The sequence below is a fragment of the Sander lucioperca genome, chromosome 6 (assembly GCF_008315115.2).
Source record: "Sander lucioperca isolate FBNREF2018 chromosome 6, SLUC_FBN_1.2, whole genome shotgun sequence".
Taxonomy (NCBI): domain Eukaryota; kingdom Metazoa; phylum Chordata; class Actinopteri; order Perciformes; family Percidae; genus Sander; species Sander lucioperca.
Genome location: NC_050178.1, coordinates 33,410,169 through 33,430,134, shown reverse-complemented (window position 1 = coordinate 33,430,134; position 19,966 = coordinate 33,410,169). Strand labels below are relative to the sequence as shown.

Below are 19,966 nucleotides of genomic sequence, written 5' to 3'. Positions count from 1 at the left end.
ACTGTCTCAGCGCCGATTCAACGTGATCGCGTCTCTCTCAGAGAAGCGGTGTGGTTACTGGTAAGCGCTCATATACTTCGCTCATACGCACTTTAAACAGGATGTAGCGACTGAGACAGACCACGGAAAGATAAAACAGCGGGTTAAACACTGCGATGTGACAAACACCTTTGAGCCAGAAATGACCGCCACAGCGGAGGAGAAGAAGACAGGAGGAGTCCCGATGAGGCAGCTCACCGCCGGCAGGTCTTGACGGCTGCTCCCGCTGACCTGAGACGCCCAGCACCGCGCGGTTTACACACACTGAAAACCGAACATAGCCGAAATACTACACATCCCATCGGTGAACCTTAAAAGAGACAATGGCGAACCAGGGCGACTGCTGTGTGAAGGTAGCATTGAGGTAAGCCTCCGACGTCTGTCTGCTGGAAATCTGCCGAGCAGACCACATTGTGTCTGTGCCTCCTGGCAATCAATTAAATGCATCCTGCACACCTATAGTCTTATTTCACTACTTACACTCCTTACTGTCTCTGCTCATTGTAGGGACAGTTACTAAAAAAGAGCATTACACATTGTTTCACAATACATTGGTGGTGCTGCACAGTTAGTGTAGGCTACTGATAATGCAAAGCATGTGCCAGCACCACTTTATCTCCATATGATTGTTTTCATGTTGGAGGGCATACGTTCTCCAGCATTGGTCTGTTTCATGTGAGGCAGCAGCTTGCATTCATGATTTAACATTGGGTGAAGTGACAAGGACAGCTGCAGCCAGGTGCAGGGAGGAGAATGGGCGTTTCTCCTCAAACCAATTTGATTTATTATTCTCACAGGCAACTACCTGCAGTCTCACCTTATAACTGAGTCTATTGAGCACCTCCCATGTGTATGGCTGAGTTAGCTTCACAACTAGGTTTGGAAAGCAGGGGCTTGTGCTGTTTAAAAAAATGAATCGAGCACAAAGACATGCTCTCCTTCAGAGCTGTGTCATTTACTGCCTTTGTTGGAAATGCACCCAAAAGCTCGGGCAGCAGAGCAGCTTTAGGATTTGTATCAGGAGATATTGGCAGCCCATCAATTGTATGTGCCAAGACTAAATGCAGATTGAGAGAGATCACATGAATGTGCATGTGCTGGCACTGGGCGCCTCTAAAACTGGAAGGCATGACTTGAGTGTGATTGGGGCTGCGTCGGTAATCGTGCTCATTTTGCAGTGTGTGGGGCTGAGGCAGTGGTCTGACAGACTGACTCAGACCCTCCCAGAGTCGGTCACATCAGCTAATAAATCCCAATTGGTCATTGGGACGTCTCTTATTGTGCAAATGTAAAGATTAAGACATACTTTATTAAGGGGAAGTTACATTTATTCACTCTGTTGTTAGTTAAGTTAGTTAGTTATTTAGTTAGTTAAGCAACTGCAACAAAGTAATAGCTAAATGTAACTATTCTTCATCAAGGACTCATTTGAGGTCCTCCGACCCCAGTTTGGGAACCATTGATTGAACCTAGTGGGGGTTGAGGATGGGGGTCGGCCCAGTAGAGCAGCCTTTTAAGATGAGCCCCATTTCCCCAGGGGAGGTTTCAGAGTCACTTGTCAATCAGCCGTCAAGTGAATCTCCTTTGTGCTTGTTCACAGCGGCAACTGTAACAGGAAGTTGGGTGGGTGACAAAAAAGAGAAAAGGTGAAAAGAGAAGCCACTGAGACAGCTGGTGGCTGCTGCTCAACTGAAATTATTGATTAAAGTCTGGAGAGCAGCGGCTTGTTGTGTAGCTAAGTGTAACTGAATGAAAGTGACAGATCAAGAAAATCAAATATCACGATATTTTTGACCAAATACCTCGATATCGATACCACAACGATATTGTAGTGTTGACTATTGGTGCTTTCACAAAATATTTACACAATGAGATTTTTGATAAATAATCATCAGTAATGTGGATATAATGACTAAGTGGGTAAAAGCAAATAATAGAACAGTTACAACAGTGGTAAGTTCAGAAAATGACATAACTTTACTGTAATGCAGCCTTTAAAACGAGGAAAAGACAACACTTATGCCATATTACGATATCCAAAATCTAAGACGATATCTAGTCTCATATCACGATATCGATATATCGATATATTGCCCAGCTCTAACGTGCGTACGCCTGTTTGTAAGCTGTCCTCATCTTTTTTGGTGATGCAATATTGACATCAGTGTGTAATAAGCATATTGTCAAACTTGGCAAAAGAGGGTCAAATCAACACGGGGGCATTGTAATCACAGCAGTACATTTTAATCAGTTTCATTATTGCAAACTTCCCATTGTTATTAAACAGAGTTTGTGTAATTACATGACTGTGCTCGTGGGTGAGCTAGCATTGCTCCTTTTCATCATGTGTGATCTGTGTGTGTTTACATGCCCTGCGAGTGCCACCAAAAGCCTCTGTGTGTTTGACAGGAAATGGGAAGCCCACACATAAACACACGGAGAAGGATAACTTCCTGCCTTATAAGCGATGGTTTACCCAATGACCGCCAAGCATCTTTTATTTTTTTCCCTGAGAAAGTCGGCTGCTGATAAGAGAGGATGGTGTTTAATTGCTCCCATGTTGTAGACTGCGTAAAGCTTAGGACTCTGTGTTTGTGTGTGGGTGTGTGAGTATGCATTTGAAGGGCAATGAGGTTGTCTTGAGGGCCAACCAACACACACACACACACACACACACACACACACACACACACACACACACACACACACACACACACACACACACACACACACACAGTCTGAGTTGCCACTATCCATTTCCTGAATGTCTGCACTGCCTTTCCTAAACAATGGCCATATAGCGAGTGACATGACCTACAATCCTGCATTCAAACCTAACTGCCTCAGAAATGGATGTGGATATGACAGACGCACGCACGCACGCACGCACGCACGCACGCACGCACGCACGCACGCACGCACGCACAAGTAAATGGTTCTGGGTTGCAGTCAAGTCAAACATGACGGGATGCATGTAATGTAACTCCTGACTAAGTGGCCGTTGTTAGATTGCTTCTGGCTGGCTGTTTCATCTTTATACAGCTGCATTCACTTAACAGAACAGCTTAGTCTGATTCAAACAGGCTATATGAATGAGAATACCCCTGCATTTCCTGAGTCTCACCCATTTGAACCCCCACACACACTCACAATCATATTCACACAGACATACGTGCGGTTTTACTTCACCTCATGGCTGCCTCCTCCTCTCGTTGATGTTACGTTGAATGCTGCATTCGCCCCAGATTGAAAGCTATATGTTAGTGCTCTGAGCGTGCATGTGCTGCTATAAATGTCAATAATTCAGCTTTTGTGTGTATGCATGTGCGTTGGGTGTAACTTGACATCAAAGTTACGAGCAGTGTGTAAATTCCCATTTGCATATCGATCTCTGCAGCTCGGCCACTTACTCATTTCAGACCAGCGAGCGACTCTTGTCATCCGCTAAAGTGCTAAGTCAGCCTCCATAGCTGTGTATCAATAAACACAAAGACAAATCTGTTTAGTGCTGTTGTCGTCTTTAACCTTGTGACTGCTGCTTGATGTTCCCACCTTAACAGACTATTCCTGAAGGCTTTCCCCTCTGTCTGATTTGAGATCTGTTGCTAAAAAACGACCCGAGGAATCACCAATAAATGATTCCTCAGTCCTGTGGCTTTCATGCATTAGTGGTGACATTTATGACCCTGAAGGAAAAAAATATCTTCTGCAAATAGAGCACAAAATAGCTAGTGTTTTTTCAGCCTCTACAGGTGGATAATCGGGTTATTGTGGACAGTTATGACGCAGAGGCTTTTCAGCTTAAAGGCCATGAAAGCTCAGCTGAGAAAAAGATGAGCTTTTATCTCTCCGGTTCTCGGCTAACACGTTGATCAACCAGTTCAAAAATAGTGCTTTGCAGAAACTTTTTTTTAAATAAATCAATGAAAGCGCTGCTGACTTTTGCCACCCCATGACCAAAACACTGGCTTCAAAACAAAACGGAAGCAGCAGAATACAACTGCGGAAGGGGCCCCTCACAGCTGATACACAAAGGCTTTAAATGGGAGTTTTTTGTTGTCAGACATATGTCCTGTGTAGGCTACCAGTCTCGCCTGTTTCCTGTGTGTGTTAACAGTTTGCCACACAGACTCTGTCTGGGTTACACACCTCCCCAGGGGGTTGCCTTTTAAAATGACTGGACTCTGGTGGGAAATGGTGTTTTGTGTGTGAGACTAGGCTGTAAGCCTACAGTACATACATGAGTACTTCTCATCAATGCATTATTACACTTGGTCTCAACATCTATCCCCCCCATTGAGTTGCTTGCCGCAGATTTACAGTCACCGGCAAGTACAAGTGAAAGCGTTTTTTTGCTTTGTTGATAGGAGTTGTTTTTAAGCAGCGATTTGGCCTCAACTGAGGGAAGAGGAGCAGGAAACATGACAGAGCACACACCCAAATTGGGCATCCACAGCTGTGCATCACTTCCTCCTCATGCTGGCCTGCTGGTCACGTGTTTTTTTTTTTAGACCTAACAGTTTCGTGTGCATGTCTTTTGTGACAAGAGTGCTAAAGAAGCTCCCCGTCTAGAATGGCTTAGCATTGTGTGTGCAGTATGTTCTGTATGTGTCACTGTGACCTAGATGAAAGAAACCTCTGACATGACACCTGCTAGTTGAGAGGAACATCATGTTTGAAACAAATGACATAGTGGAAGGCAAGAATCAGAACATTTAATGAGAGCAATGGGCTTAAAAAGAATAATACTGGCTGTTTTGCTCATCACTTATAGTAACTGTTGCATAATCAGTCTCTACGGTGAAAAATGTCTGCAGGACAAAGAAGTCAGTGAGGTTGCCAAGCTACACCTTTTAATCCTGGGTTTCCAAACAATAACACAACTCCTCAATGACACATCTGATGACTGGTGAATAATAGAGCTTGTTGATTGTGTTTCTGAAATGGCCTGACTATCAGGGAAGTGTTGCTTGTGTATAGATCCTGATAGAGTGGAATTTATTACCCCATAGCTTGTGTATTTAAACCATTAGATCAGAAATATTAGGGACTTGGCACAGGCTTTGGCATTAAAATGAGCTGTGCAACTTGTCTGTTGATGAACTTCTCCCCGTTAAGTGCATCAGCACTCCCAAATGGTGTGCTGCTGTTGCAGAATGACTTCCTGTGAGGCTGCCACTGGACTATCCACACTTCCTGCTCACTTCCTGCTTTGTGAACTGCTGATGAGCCCGTTGGCGCGATTTGAGTTAAGACTGGATCCTCAGTGAGAGCGTAATACTGAAAGGAAATGGAAGCCTCAGGCGATAAAAAATAAAATAAAAAACCTTCTAGGAATCAGTCTTCTGCTCTGTAGCCTGAATGAGAGCATCCATTTAAGTCCTACTTTATAAAAAGGGAGCCTGTTGTTTCTGACTCAAAAATGAAAAAAACACACATTGGTCTCGGGTGTGCTGTGTTCTCTGTTGACGACAGGTCATCTCAATCTTCCCTCTAATATTTGCCTCATCCTTTTACTTTCTCTTGCTCAAGCTCTTCTGCATTGTGGGCAAAATAAAGCAGCGTGAAACTGTGACCAAAATGCTGGAATTTTCTCCCCCCCTCCTCAGCTCCTTCCACCTCCTATTCCAACACACACACACACACACACACACACACACACACACACACACACACACACACACACACACACACACACACACACACAGATCTGTATTTATTTGAATTCATCCATTTGAATTCAGTAAGGAATGAAAGGCGCTTCAGTCTGAACATTTGCATTTTTCTGTAATCAGGGTCTCATCATATGTCAGCTGGAGCTGACCTTCTAAACAGTCCTAACTATAATTATTCATGCTGCTCGGACATAAAACAACTTTTTATGATTTGTGTGGTCAGCACAGAGAATAATAAATTTTTTCATTCTTTAGCATTTTGGTGAGAGCTAAATACATTTATCTTCAGACCTTCTGTGATCTGGATATTTTGATAAACCATATATGCTATCTGCATGTTGACATTGTTGTGGTCACTTGGAAAACACAGGGATCTGTGTGTGTGTGTGTGGGTGTGGGTGTGGGTGTGTGGGAGGGGGGATGAGAAGAAGCAGAGGCCCTTTAAACAGAGCACCTCTCGGGTGAGCGTAGACAGAGGACACAGTGTGAATGAGTCTGATGTCACTGCAGGTCTTTGTGCTCTGTGCTGAGTTTGCACACACACACACACACACACACACACACACACACACACACACACACACACACACACACACACACACACACACACACACACACACACATATAAAGACACTCTGCAAGGGCAGATGGGGATGAATAACGGTATATTTTTAGAGAGTACGGTAAACAGGAAGGGGCAAAAGAAAGAGGTTCGCAAAGTCAATTTCTGATGTTGTCTTTGTTTTATAAACTGTGCTCCCTCCCCTGAAAAGAGCAATACTTCCTGCAATTCAACAAAACAAATACAAAGAAAATCAAACAGAACTAGAATTAACGCCTTGCGGATGCATGCCTCCGCTAACCAGGTAAGTTGCAGTTTACATCCATGTCTGTCCATGGTCTGTAGTGAAGACTTTGAAGCAATTTAATAAAAGGTATTAAGTATATTTTCTGGCAAAACATAGATGCTTCACACCCATCTTCAACTCAGCAGCACAGAATATCTATACAATCCCCACAGTTTCAGGATTAGTGTCACCAATTCAGTATGCGACCAAATGTCTCCCCTTCTGAGTTACGGCATTGAATGATGGCCAGAATAGCTTTTTTGCAGAAAATGATGATGTCACAGTGAAGTTGAACTTTGACCTTTTGGTTATAAAAACTTCATAATTTTATCCTATAAGACATTTGTGTGAAATGTTGTCATAATTAGTGTATGAATTCTTGAGTTATGGCCAAAAACATGTTTTTTGAGGCCACAGTTTCCTTTGACCACCAAAATCTAATCAGTTCATCCTGGACATTTGTGCCAGATCTGAAGAAATCCCCTCCTGGGGGTCCTGAGATATTACGTTCACAAGAATGGGACAGACGAACAGATGTGCGTACGTCATATATAAAAAGGGACAAAAGGGGCAGAGTGGTAAAAGTTGCAAATGTCTCTTCTGTTGTCAAAGGGTCTACTGTAGCATGCAAATATGAGCCCTTAGCCAAACATGTATCAGTGTGTGTGTGTGTCAGCCTGGGTGCGTCCATGTGTGCGTGTGTGTGTGCGTCCATGTGTGCGTAGAAGTGTGCGTGTGTGTGTGTGGGTGTGCGTCTGAGCATCGTGTGTATAAATAATTTGGGCACAGCTGCACGTGTTTGCCATATACCCGCAGAGGGAAGAAGAGACAGAGATGGAGGTGTTGTGTGTAGACTGTGTAGAGTTTATATACTTCTCTAAATGTTGAATGTTCTTTCTGAACAATCTACAATTATATTTTCTTCTGCTTTTTTTAATCTGTGAACTAGAAATATAACATTGGCAGTAAACAAGTGATAGGAGTGTATCATTATTATTCACTTTATCGCTTTTGTGTCTCTTTAGGCATACACCTACACACACACACACACACACACACACACACACACACACACACACACACACACACACACACACACACACACACATATCTTTCCTCAGCTTCTGAAATGTCTCCTTTGCATTGCACACTGTAAGAAGGTCAGAATTTCTGTCTGTGTCCATCTGAAATTGATGTATTCATATTCAGCTTGATTGAGCTTGTTGGGGAAGTGTAGATATTCAGGGCAAAACAAAAGATGTAAAGACCTCTGCATTTGTGCCAGACTCTGTTTGTGTGTGTGTGTGTGTGTGTGTGTGTGTGTGTGTGTGAGACCAGCTGGCACATGATCACCTTCAGCACTAAGTAGCTTAATCACTGCTGGAGTTTGTGTCTCTGAGTTTGTGCTGTGTAGTTGGGTGTGAACGGAGAGAGATGACAGCAGGACGAGGCTTTAAAACGGCTGATTTCAGCACTAAATAACTGATGAACTCAAATGTATCTACTTTAATTTGTCCAGTACTTGGGTTGATGACCAAATATCTGCAAAACTATGTGCCACACTTTGTGTTTAGTGCTAATTAGCAAATCTTAGTGTGCTAACACGCTAAACTAAAGGCAAACATGGTAACATTATACCTGCTAAACATCAGAATGTTAAAATCGTCTTTGTAAGCATGTTAGCACACTGTGCCTCTTGGACAGCTTGCTAACATGGCAGTAGACTCTTCATCTTGTTGACACTCTTGCATGTATTAAAAAGTCAAACACACCTTAATTATTTTTTTGTTTAATATAGATGAATAGAAAAGTCTAGGACACTGCCTAGACTGTTGACCGACAGTATAAGTTATAGCCTACACTTTTGGCTAATTCCATACAGTGCACAGTGTTGCCAACTCTTTCCCAATGAAAGTAGGTAGCAGTAGCTTCAAAAGTTGCTAAAAGTCGCAGGATGAAGTCAAACGCTCATTTGCATATTGGTGACATCATCGCGTATCATTTGCATAAAGCTTAGTGGTTGTGTAGGCTAATTGCCTGTTGCTCATGGCCGAAGGGGGGAGAGAGAGATCCCGTGCCATTGGTAGAAGAGCTGTGGACTGTGATTACTCTGAGCATTATGCATGGGAATGAATTACAATATAATATGTCTTGCTTTTCCACTGATGGTCTGATTTTTAAAAATAGAGTTGCTAAGAGGGTCTGAAAAGTCAATAGGATATCAATAGGATGCAGCATTTACTAATCGGCAGGAAGTGTTCCTTTACATCAGTGATGCATGCAATTCTACTAATTAGCAGTTACATCAGCTTGTGAATTGTTTAGACTGATTCAGTAAGTGTCTTTAATAAGCATATAATTACTTGGAAACAGCAGGATTAGCTAGCCCTTCCTTTCTGGTAAAAAAATTAGCGATTAGCTACATTTAGCTGTAGCACATTATCTTGTCTACTCCACCGTTTATCAGAATAATAATCATCATTCCAGTGTCAGACATTTTTTTTTCCTAACCTCATATAGTTCTGCAGGCAGTTAAAGAGAATATACGTGTGTGTGCATGTACCTGAAAGACAAGCAAGGTCTTCAGCCCCTGGCTAAGTTCAAAAACCTACAGACAGACAGATGTGATGGCTTGCTACATTAGGGACTGTTCGTTATTTATTTAAGGGGCCACCGGAGGAGTTTTGGGACCTTTAGGCTAATAAGACTTGACCCTCCCCTCGCCAGTAATAATTTTTCTATGACCCTCCAAAATGATTTGAAAAAGAAGCATGACCCTCCCCTTATGTGCTAGCTTGCGCTTAGCAAAGACATACAGATGCCATTTGATTTTTTACAGCCGTAACATACATGACTTAACCTCTGTATTCTCATCTTACACATCACACTCCTCTGTTATGGTGTGGTGGCCATTTCAGTAGATTTACTCACTAACATTGTTGTGGAAACACAATAAGCATGGAAACTAAATGCACACTTCCTGCATTACTGCATTACTTCAAATACTAAGTTACTCCTCTAGTAAACTAGTATTCACATGAAATAAAACAATAAAACATTGAGACCATTCAGCAAAGGACGCTGGGATATAACCAATTCAACACTGGTTGCTATGGACTCGTCACTAGGCTTCCTCAGTCGTATATTTAGCACATAGGTAAAGCTGCCGAAGCTGAACATTATATTCCAAAACATATATGTTTATTTTTAAAGCAGATTTTAAATTACATTGTAACAATTTAACAATTCGCCCTTATGAAATCCAATCGCGGCACGGCTGTTTTGGAACGCAATAGACAGATGGTGGCGAAATGCCCCGACACTTAAATTCAACTAAAATGTAACAGTGAGCAATCAGTGTTCGACCTACAGTCTGTTGAGATGCCTCTCCAAACTCACCATACAACGTTAAGATACGTTGAGAAAAAACATCCATATTTTGCCGTAATCCAATGACACGGAAAAAAAGTAATCCACAGCGATCAGTAGATCCACAAACAGAGTCACGGTGTATCCAGCAAGGCGTCACGTTCACCAGCCAGCTCTAAACAGGTGAACGAGGCCTCTCCACTTTGCTGTTTAAACAAAGTGGAATAAACGTATAAGAGTCCAAATCTACACAAAACCTGCAATCAATTAGTAAGCTGACATCACATGTATACATGGCATTTAGGAAACCTTTATTGCAAAGTTGGCACGGCAAGATGTCCAGACTAGTGCGACAGTAACTTTCGTTTTTTGCGTCCTGCTTCTCCCATCGTCAGCCAGGTAATATTTTTTTTACCAAAGCAGTATATGAAATCAGATGTATTACCTACCACCATTTAGTTGTTTTGTGTTATTTAAGGTATTTATAAAATATCTGGTCATGCCAGATATAATTAATTATTCTACAATTTTTTAAACAATGCAATTACCCGTTTCAGCCACCAGGGGGGCAGTGCTCCCTCTGCCCCCCAGCAAACTCATGGGTCAGACCCATCTGGTAGCGAAGGAAGGCAGAGACTGAGAGCTACATGAAAAAATATGCACCAAACAAGCCACTTTGAAATGTTGCTTTTTTCATGAATACAAAAGTTGGGTGACCCCCCTCCTAGACTTAAAAATGTTGGGTGACCCTCCCCTCAACAAAGAATAAAAAGACATGACCCTCCCCTATTTTCTTCCGGTGGTCCATTCCATAAATACCGAACGGTCCCTTAGCACTCGTGCTAAATGTTGTCTGACAGAGTGGGCGGCTGGGCTGGTGGTAATGCTAACCGGGCAGACAGCCAGCAGTCATGGCAGCAGTCTGTAGCTCTGTAGTGTGTGTTGTACACTGTGTGTGAATGAAAAATGTGAACACAGCTACAGGTTTTGGCAGCTGTGTGTTTGTTTGATTTGCAACCTTTTATATTTTTGAAATAGCCTATATACACACACACCAAAATATACAAATATTGTATGATCCCTGTATTTTGTGTGATTGCGTGTGCTGTAGTTGGTGTCTTTTTTGTTTTGACCTGTTTATCTAAAATATGATATGATAACATGTGAAACACCATTTCACATTTAAATAATTCACATATATAGGCCCATGTGATTTTCAGATAGCTTACATGTCAAATGCAAAACCCCACGTGTCAACATTTTTACACTGATACATTTTACATGAGATAAATTCACATATAAGGACGTGTGATTTATCAAATGTGTGACTGTGAAAAAACTCACGACAGACGTGGTTTATGTAAAACACTGTGCATGATACAGACACATATGTCATATTTCACATGTGGAAACATTTATTTCACATGTGCTTTGCAAGGGTGCTAAACCCTGGGTAATTAAAAGCAAGATGTGAACCGAACCACATTTTTTTGCCTCTTTGTCTTTATTAAGGACTGCTTCTTGTAGCCACTTTTAATCTTTGACCTTTTTATGAACTCTATATTTTTATGAACTCATACTGGCTCTTTCAGTTCCACTGCCATAATTTAGTAGTGTCACAATGGATACATTTTGCAACATAGTTTGTGGTCTGTTAGTTGAGTATATCACTAACACTCTCCAGATAGTATTCACATGGTGGTCCATATTAAAATTATACACAGCCGAGGTAGTTAGAAGCACTTAGGCTAAAAGCATCCAGTATCCATCGAAAAAAGGAATGTTATCTTAATGACCAGTGCTTCCTCTTTCAGACCGTTGAAGTTAACTGGACTCAAACAGAAATCGGCTAGCACCTCCCTGACCTTGACAATCCCGTCTGTCATGAAAATGAAGAAAGGAAGCTAATTTGATTCTTTCTTGTGCCTCCACCTCCCCCCCATGGAGCAGCAGACGGAGCAGACGAGGGGGGATGGAGGGGAAATGAGGAAGTGGGGTGGGGATTGACCCAGAATTAGCTCCGATGATGCGGACTGATGTGCCCTTGTAACAATGAGAGATGCTCATCTGAAGTTGAATGATGGTTACTAGTCTTTGACAGTGGTGAGAAGTTAGTTGCTTACTGAGTGGCGCAGTTCACGCTGTGATGATCAAAGAAATTGAAATTTCACTGGAATTCTTCTTCTATTAGTACGCAGTTATCACTATTATCAGTATTATTCATGAATTAATTATAGTATTATATACTTACCATTCTCAGACTTTCAGTATGAGGAGTGTTGTCTGTGTGAAAAGCCTGAGGGCAAGTACACTCAGACAGTAAATACATGCAATCTGTGATGGCTCGGTTGTTAAAGCCTAGGCCAACGTCTTTCACAGCTGATGTTGTTCACCACTTTGTGTTGTATTACAGTTTAATGCCTAGCTCTGTCCCACTTTACCTGATACAATCAGCATAAAAATGCGATATTTGAGACCCAGAAGTTTCCCACAGATCCTACTCTGAAGCCTTGGCCTTTGCTAGTTTGTTGTCACAGGACATGGATGTCTATTCATCTTTCGATTTCAAGGACAACAGACAAATAAGAAAGCAATGAGGCTACAGTTGTGTATCAAGACAGACCATAAACTTACGATGTCAGTATGTACGTCTTTTGGAAATGCGTAAATTCCTGATGGAGATAGTGAGTTGATCTTTCTGGAACAGTTGACCTAACCCTTTCAGACAATGTAGGACAACTCTGTCCTTGAAGTCTGGCTCAGTTAAGAAAACGCTCATGTTAACATGGACGAACCATTTCGCTCATTTGTGCTACAGTGTGCGACACAGCATGCTAACACAACCAGTCAACCCAATGAGCACAGTATATGTGAGCCCTGCTCTCCCTTATCGCCAGTTACCAATTGGCAGCAGTGCCTCGGGCCACATGGCCGCCAGTCTCTGAGGTTAGTTCGATAGACAAGGTTAATATGAAGGCCATGAACAGTGGCTTGCGTGTATTGTATGTCTGAGTGTGGAGGTGCATAAACTGCTAGTGCAGCATCAGATGACTTTCAGTATAATCCAGAAATGTGTGTTTTCAGTTATCGTTCTCCATGTTGCTACAATGGAGAGCCTTTTCATTGTGTCCATGTTAGATGGGATTGAACACAAGTTTATAGAATTATATAGTTGATGGAATTGATATTAATGTTTTTATCACATGGGATGTAGGTTAAACATTAGAGTAGGGCTGCAACCACTGTCAGTACTGATTCATCTCTCAAGTTTTTTCAATTAACCAGTTAATCATTTAGTCAAAAATGGACGAGGAGTCCTTAAAATGATGACTAATTATTTCAGCTCTAGCTTGCATGAAAGTAAACATGAGGGTGATGCCCACAAGACATCATTCTTAATATTTGGTCATTACAGTGGCCTTTGCACATTGAAATCCACCAGGCATGGCACCCTGAGAGAATCAGCACATGTGGGTCAGTGTGGCGTAGTCTATCTCCTTCGCGTTCCACTTCCGGGATTGCTCCGGTGCTGCAGGAAATTCCGCTGGATGCATGTATTTTCTGTTTCTTTTCGCCTTCTTTGTGTTGGAATTTTAAATTCGGTGGATTTATGAGGACTATTGTTGACTGCTCCTCAGATATCTGCAGGGTAAATTGAGACAGCTAGCTGGAATATCTGTAACAGTAGTAACGAGACCGAATAAGAATGAAATTTCGGTTCCTCATTTCGGAATTTCAGAAGCATCGCTGCACGGGACGCTAAGTTACCGTTAGCTAGTAGCTGGATTAAACACAATGGTTAAAATGCTAACCGTTTACGTTAAGCGGTGTAAAGTGTGACTGTATTTCCCTGTAGAGGATTCCAACACCGGGACTTAACAGTCTGACTGCAGCTGCCGTTGTTGGAAAAACAACACACAGACGGTGCGTTCACTTGAAACTCGCCAGCCTTGTGGTGCATTTTAAGTTATTGTAAAATACCATTTTCCCATCTGGTGCTTGTTTTTGTCGTTTACCAGCAATTTACTGGTGAAACAAGTCATTGTTATAAGTTATTGTTATGACATTATTAATCAAACATTTAATTTTGACCATATGGCCTTAGCAATAAACAAGCTGTTCTTTAATGTCGCCAACTGTCGTTTTGTGCTCCTTTTTTATATTTTATATTATATACATTATATTGTATATTTTTCGGTTCAGGCACCGGCACCGTTTTAAAAGTATCAATTTAGTCCAATCTGAGTTTTCTCTCGCAAGACTATTTTGCGGTGGCTCTGTGTGGAGTTTAGCACCACCCATGACGATTCTGATTGGTTTAAAGAAATGCCATTAAACCAGAGCACGTTTTCCTCCCATCCCCGAATGCTATGTGGAGTAGCCAGACCCTCCTTTAGTGCGCTTTGGAGGAGGGTCTGGCATAGCGAGACTAGTGTGGCGAGACAGACGCCAAATGGGAGTGGCAGAAGGTGTCCTCTTCGAGTCTGCCTGCCACCACCTGGGTGAGCCAGCTGTCTACTCCCAGCCTCTTGTGACCACTGTCCCACTTCATCTACATACGCTTGTTTATAATGTGTGCTGCCTTCTTTGCTTTGCCATTTACGTATTTCACACTTAGTCAGCTTTTCCCTCCATCTACTTAATGCATCACTGCCTCATTTTGTCCAAGTGTTCCTCATTAGTGCTTTCTCTTCCCGTGCTCCTACCTGAGCCAGCCATTTACTCTCTTAACCCTGCTGCCTTTGTGTCTACTCATCTCTTTTTTTATCCTGGTATTCTGTCTCCATAAATCAGCCAAATGCCATTTATCACCCCTCATTCAATTTAATTTGATGCCAGCTTATTTCATTCATAGCTAACATGACCTACCTTGCCAGGGACAAGGCACAGTCAGGTGCCCATTGCTTATTTCTGCCATCCCCTTAGAGAATGTTGGATCAGCATATTAACATTCTGTGTGTGTGTGTGTGTGTGTGTGTGTGTGCGCGCGTGCGTGCGTGTGTGTGTGGCTACCAGCCTGTTTGCCTGCTGTGATGGAGGCAAGAGACAGATTTGGCGGGCCCCCAGATAGCTCAGTTGGTAGAGTGGGTGCCCATAGAGGTTTACTCCTCGACGCAGCGGACCCGGGTTCGACTCCGACCTGCGTCCCTTTGCTGCATGTCATTCCCCCTCCCTCTCCACTTCATGTCTTCAGCTGTCCTGTCAAATAAAGGCCAAAAAATAATCTAAAAAAAAAGAGACAGATTTGGCAGTGAATGGCCTGCTTCCATAATCCATTATGGGCGAGTGTGTTGCAATTGCACTCATGCACGGATGCTTAACTGATTACTATAAGAGCATGGCATACACATTAAGGGAAAGTGTGTCTCTGATGGATAGAGACGGAGAGATGAGGAGGTTGATTGGAGGGACAGCTGATAGTTTTATGTGCGGAATCACTGCGGACAGCTGATTCAGGAAATCAATGGGAGGACTGATTAAATGGGTAGCAGGACAGAAATGTCTGCGGTAGCTCAATAATAAAATATGGAGCCTTTCAGCTGCACTGTTCTTGTGTTTTATAGAAGTGGTTGGTATTACAGTGACTTTTTGATGAATAGGCTTTAATTAATGGGAGCTGTGAGATACGAGAAAATATCAATTAGTGCTGAATACATTTACGTTAAGGCGAGGAATTGCAATTAGAAATCTTAATTTCTTCTCAGCCAACGAAATTGCACTGACTAATTAGTATGCAAAACACTATTTACAGTGAGTATTCACGATGTTTGTGATTACATTTATTTAGTGACATATTTTAAAATATTGGAGAAATATGCTATGCAAAAAAAAAAAAAAGATTTAAATGAAAAGTGTTATATTTTAGATGAGCTAGAATATACCTGAATATAGTTGACTTTTTGTTGGCCAGTCTGTCGGTCCATCTCTTAGATCCAGACTGAAATATTTGAACAATTAATAAATGGATAACTATTAAACTTTGTACAGATATTCATGGTTCCCAGAGGATTAATCTTACTGACATTGATGATCCCCTGACTTTTCGCCTAATGCCAAACTGAGATTGGCACATTAGGATGGATTGCCATGAAATTTGGTACATACATTCATGTCCCCCCAGAATGAATTCTAATAACTCTGGACTACTTTTAATGTAGCGTTTGAAATGACATTAACATACAGTATAACATATGTTTTTTAAATGCATTATATTTTTAACCAACTTTTTCCTCAATTTAACACTGTGTGGCATATAAGTAGGGTTGGGTACTGAAACGCGGTGCCAATAGGGCACCGGTTCCGACATAAACAGTAGTAACGAGACCGAATAAGAATGAAATTTCGGTTCCTCATTTCGGAATTTCAGAAGCATCGCTGCACGGGACGCTAAGTTACCGTTAGCTAGTAGCTGGATTAAACACAATGGTTAAAATGCTAACCGTTTACGTTAAGCGGTGTAAAGTGTGACTGTATTTCCCTGTAGAGGATTCCAACACCGGGACTTAACAGTCTGACTGCAGCTGCCGTTGTTGGAAAAACAACACACAGACTGAAAGTGTTGGTGCGTTCACTTGAAACTCGCCAGCCTTGTGGTGCATTTTAAGTTATTGTAAAATACCATTTTCCCATCTGGTGCTTGTTTTTGTCGTTTACCAGCAATTTACTGGTGAAATAAGTCATTGTTATAAGTTATTGTTATGACATTATTAATCAAACATTTAATTTTGACCATATGGCCTTAGCAATAAACAAGCTGTTCTTTAATGTCGCCAACTGTCGTTTTGTGCTCCTTTTTTATATTTTATATTATATACATTATATTATATATTTTTCGGTTCAGGCACCGGTTCAGGCACCGTTTAGGCACCGGCACCGTTTTAAAAGTATCAATTTAGCACCGGTATCGGAAAAAACCCAAACGATACCCAACCCTACATATAAGTCAATTTGGAAATTCCCAGTTCCGTAGAGGAAAGATCAAACATTCATAAATCTATTCCCAGTACAGATTTAAAAACCCTTTGTGAGTCTTACTTGTCAACTAATCTTTTGGACAATCTACTGATCAATTGACCTTGAAATACACATACTTCTTCATATATATTCTGCTCTGGTATTCATGTTTTTTTTCTTTCAGTTTTGACCTTACAGCCACTGGTCTTCCTTACATCCATCTATTGCTGCACCTCAGGGCCTCTCTCATTTCATCTCACAGTCACTGATATACCCAAAATAGGCCAAGCCAATTTCCTGAGTTCTCAGGGGTTTTCTTGTCAAACATGCAAAAATCTTCATGAATTGCTATATCATCCCCCCCTCTCCTGTTCTTGTTCTCATGTTTCCCTTTCTCTTGTTTCCTCTGTCTTTCTATGTGTGACTCTTTAAAGAGTTGAACAAGATAGGGGCCGATACAGTGAGAGAGCAACAGGGAGATAAGTGGTTCAAAGAGCGCTAATCAGCTCCACCTCGACAGCTTTTCAGAAGTTTTGTATCAGGTGTACAGTGTGACAGAGGACGCTATTGCATGTTGGCAGGACACTTCCAAAGACATCCTATGTCCTAAAAAGGTTCAAGATGCCGACCATTGTTTGAGTCTTGCTAGGGTGCTTTGTTGCCTGTCATCCCACATCTCTTTCCCCTCATTTTCTGTCAAAAAATCCCAGAACATCTATAATACTTGCTAATTTTTTTTAAATGATTTTTTTTCTTTCTTTCCTGTCCTTTACTTTTCTTTTCCTTGGTGAATATACATTTATCCAGATTTGATGTCATTCCCATTAAGAAGTGCAGCTTTCCAATACAAAAAGTAAAATTATTATTATTACTAATAATTTTATTTTTTCCCACACTCATAAACTTCTTTCTGAGTATCTGCTGAGTTATCTTGTCCCGGTTGCTATGGGGACCTTGACGTGCTCACATTGACAGTGATAAGAGCGTAGCTGGGTTTGTCACGGCAAGTTAAAGAGAGAACACCCAGTAGACGTTTAGTTCCGTTGGACTCTAATCTTGGACATGACACTGATGTGTGACTTAAAGGACAATATGACTTCATGGATGCTTGACTTGTCATACTGGCATTTTAGTCTTTCTCTGTCTATGAGGAAATATAAATAAAAATATATTCTCATACCTGAAAATGCTGTGTATATGTATACTGTATGTGTATATCTGTCTGTGGTACACACACACACACACACGCACACACGCACACACACGCACAACCACACACACACACACACACACACACACACACACACACACACACACACACACACGCACACGCGTCACTGTCTGTGCCAGTTGGGTTAATCCTAATCTGAACTCTGACAATGACAAGCACTAATCAGAGGTATGGTACAAGCAACAGAACAGAACCAGATGGAGACACTGTGCTCCTGTCTATGTAATCTCTGTTGGGCTGGTTGCATGAAGTTAATCTCTTTCAGAAAGGGCAAGACAGTTCTGCTCAGTAAATAACGCTAAACGACTGTGATTTTTCTAAGTTTATTTAAGGTGTGGCTTGTATTTGGTATTTATCAGGTTGTTTACACAGTACTCATGTCATTGTACTCAGCATGTTTGGTAAAACAGAAGTAAAATAAGAAGAACTTTGAGTATTTATCATTGAAAAAATGTTTGTCACTGACCTGGTGCCATTTAAATGTGCAATATGTAATACTGACAGCTACCGTTTAAAATGGTTATGCGGTTCATATTCAAAATACTGGAGAGAGTCATCTCCGCCAGCCACTCCTCCCCAGAATCCAAGTTCACGGGGGTTGCCAGGTTGAGAACGCTGAACTCAATGTCCCACAATGTCAATGTTAGCTAGATGCTAGTCTTGCATTGCCACACATTACTTCACAGCACAGCGGAGTAGTGAACATTAGATACTGGCTATGTTGATGGCCATAAAAGCCCCTGCTCTCGCAGAGCTCTGTACCTGGCTGACAGCCACCCTTTCTCAGCTTAAGTACCGCAACAACCGGTTAAAAGACTGCAAGTTTGCGGTCGTCACAGTTTGTTAACTACAGCCGCTGAACAGAAGCGGGGAAAGAATAATGCCGCAAGCTTGCAGTTGTCTGTACCCAGGGCACAGTCACCATTTGTCGGCTACGGCCGCTGAACAACAGCAGGGAAAGATATTTGGCAGGGGGGAGATTTGTTTCTACTACTTTCCAGACCCTGTTATATATACTGTATATAAAAAATGAAATAAACATATAGCCTTTCTTCCAGTCTGTTTGTGTAGATGAATAACAATATTTGTTGTTGCATGATCTACAAAATAATTTGAGCAGCTAGTCTATACACTATATTACACATTATGGTTGCAATTCAGTTTGTAACAAAGTGGGAATCATCTTACTGTCCAACATATCATAACCTTGAAGCTGGCCATGTAATGTTAGCCACAAGAATATTCCATAACGTAACATACCATAAATTGCAGAGACCTGTAGAGAATGTAAGATGTGTCCTAATTCAGGCTACACGGTTGTTTTGCCAAAGTTAAATGTTTCCATTATGAGAAAGTCCAACTTACAGTTTCTGTCATATGTCTGTCACGGTTGTTGTAAACGGCTGTGGACCATTGCCCGGGTCCTCCGGCAACATCCGCCTGCACCAGTCACGATCACTTTACCGGCTGTGTCTCAATTTTTTTGCAATTAGCTAACTCAAGTACTCGAGTATTTAATACCGAGCACACAGATGTTAAAATTAATGAAAATGCCCATCCCTACTAGTAACATTAGCCATGATAAATTAGCGTAACACTCAATCTTTAGCTGTTCAGGAGCAAATTAGCAACTCGGCGTCCTTTGGTCTCTAAGCTGTCCCCATCTTTTAAATGCATCTCCAATATTTACCCGTGTTTTACCACATATGTCATGCAAATGTTTAGAAAGAATCCAAGTGTTTTTTAGGTCGGATAAAATGAATCTATCTAAGTTAATCCAGTTTGTTTTGTGGCTGTTACCATGGTTGCAGCCAGCACGTTGTTTTAGCGTGTTTGCCTTTCATGTCTAG

At 41.6% G+C, this 19,966-nt stretch overlaps 1 protein-coding gene and 1 long non-coding RNA gene across 9 annotated transcripts in view; both read left to right on the top strand.

Moving 5' to 3' along the window:
- kif21b (kinesin family member 21B) overlaps nucleotides 1-19,966 on the top strand; it is a 78,825-nt gene continuing 58,859 nt past the window's right edge. For all 8 annotated transcript variants that reach the window (XM_036002000.1, XM_036002001.1, XM_036002003.1 and 5 more), the window contains exon 1: nucleotides 1-403. In XM_036002000.1, coding sequence (XP_035857893.1) covers nucleotides 363-403 — 41 coding nt within the window. In that variant the 5' untranslated portion in view covers nucleotides 1-362. The remainder of the gene's footprint in view (nucleotides 404-19,966) is intronic.
- LOC116067605 lies at nucleotides 4,721-19,832 on the top strand. The gene is made up of 3 exons (XR_004109262.1): nucleotides 4,721-4,731; nucleotides 15,429-15,439; nucleotides 19,684-19,832. It is a non-coding gene; the product is annotated as an uncharacterized LOC116067605 (long non-coding RNA).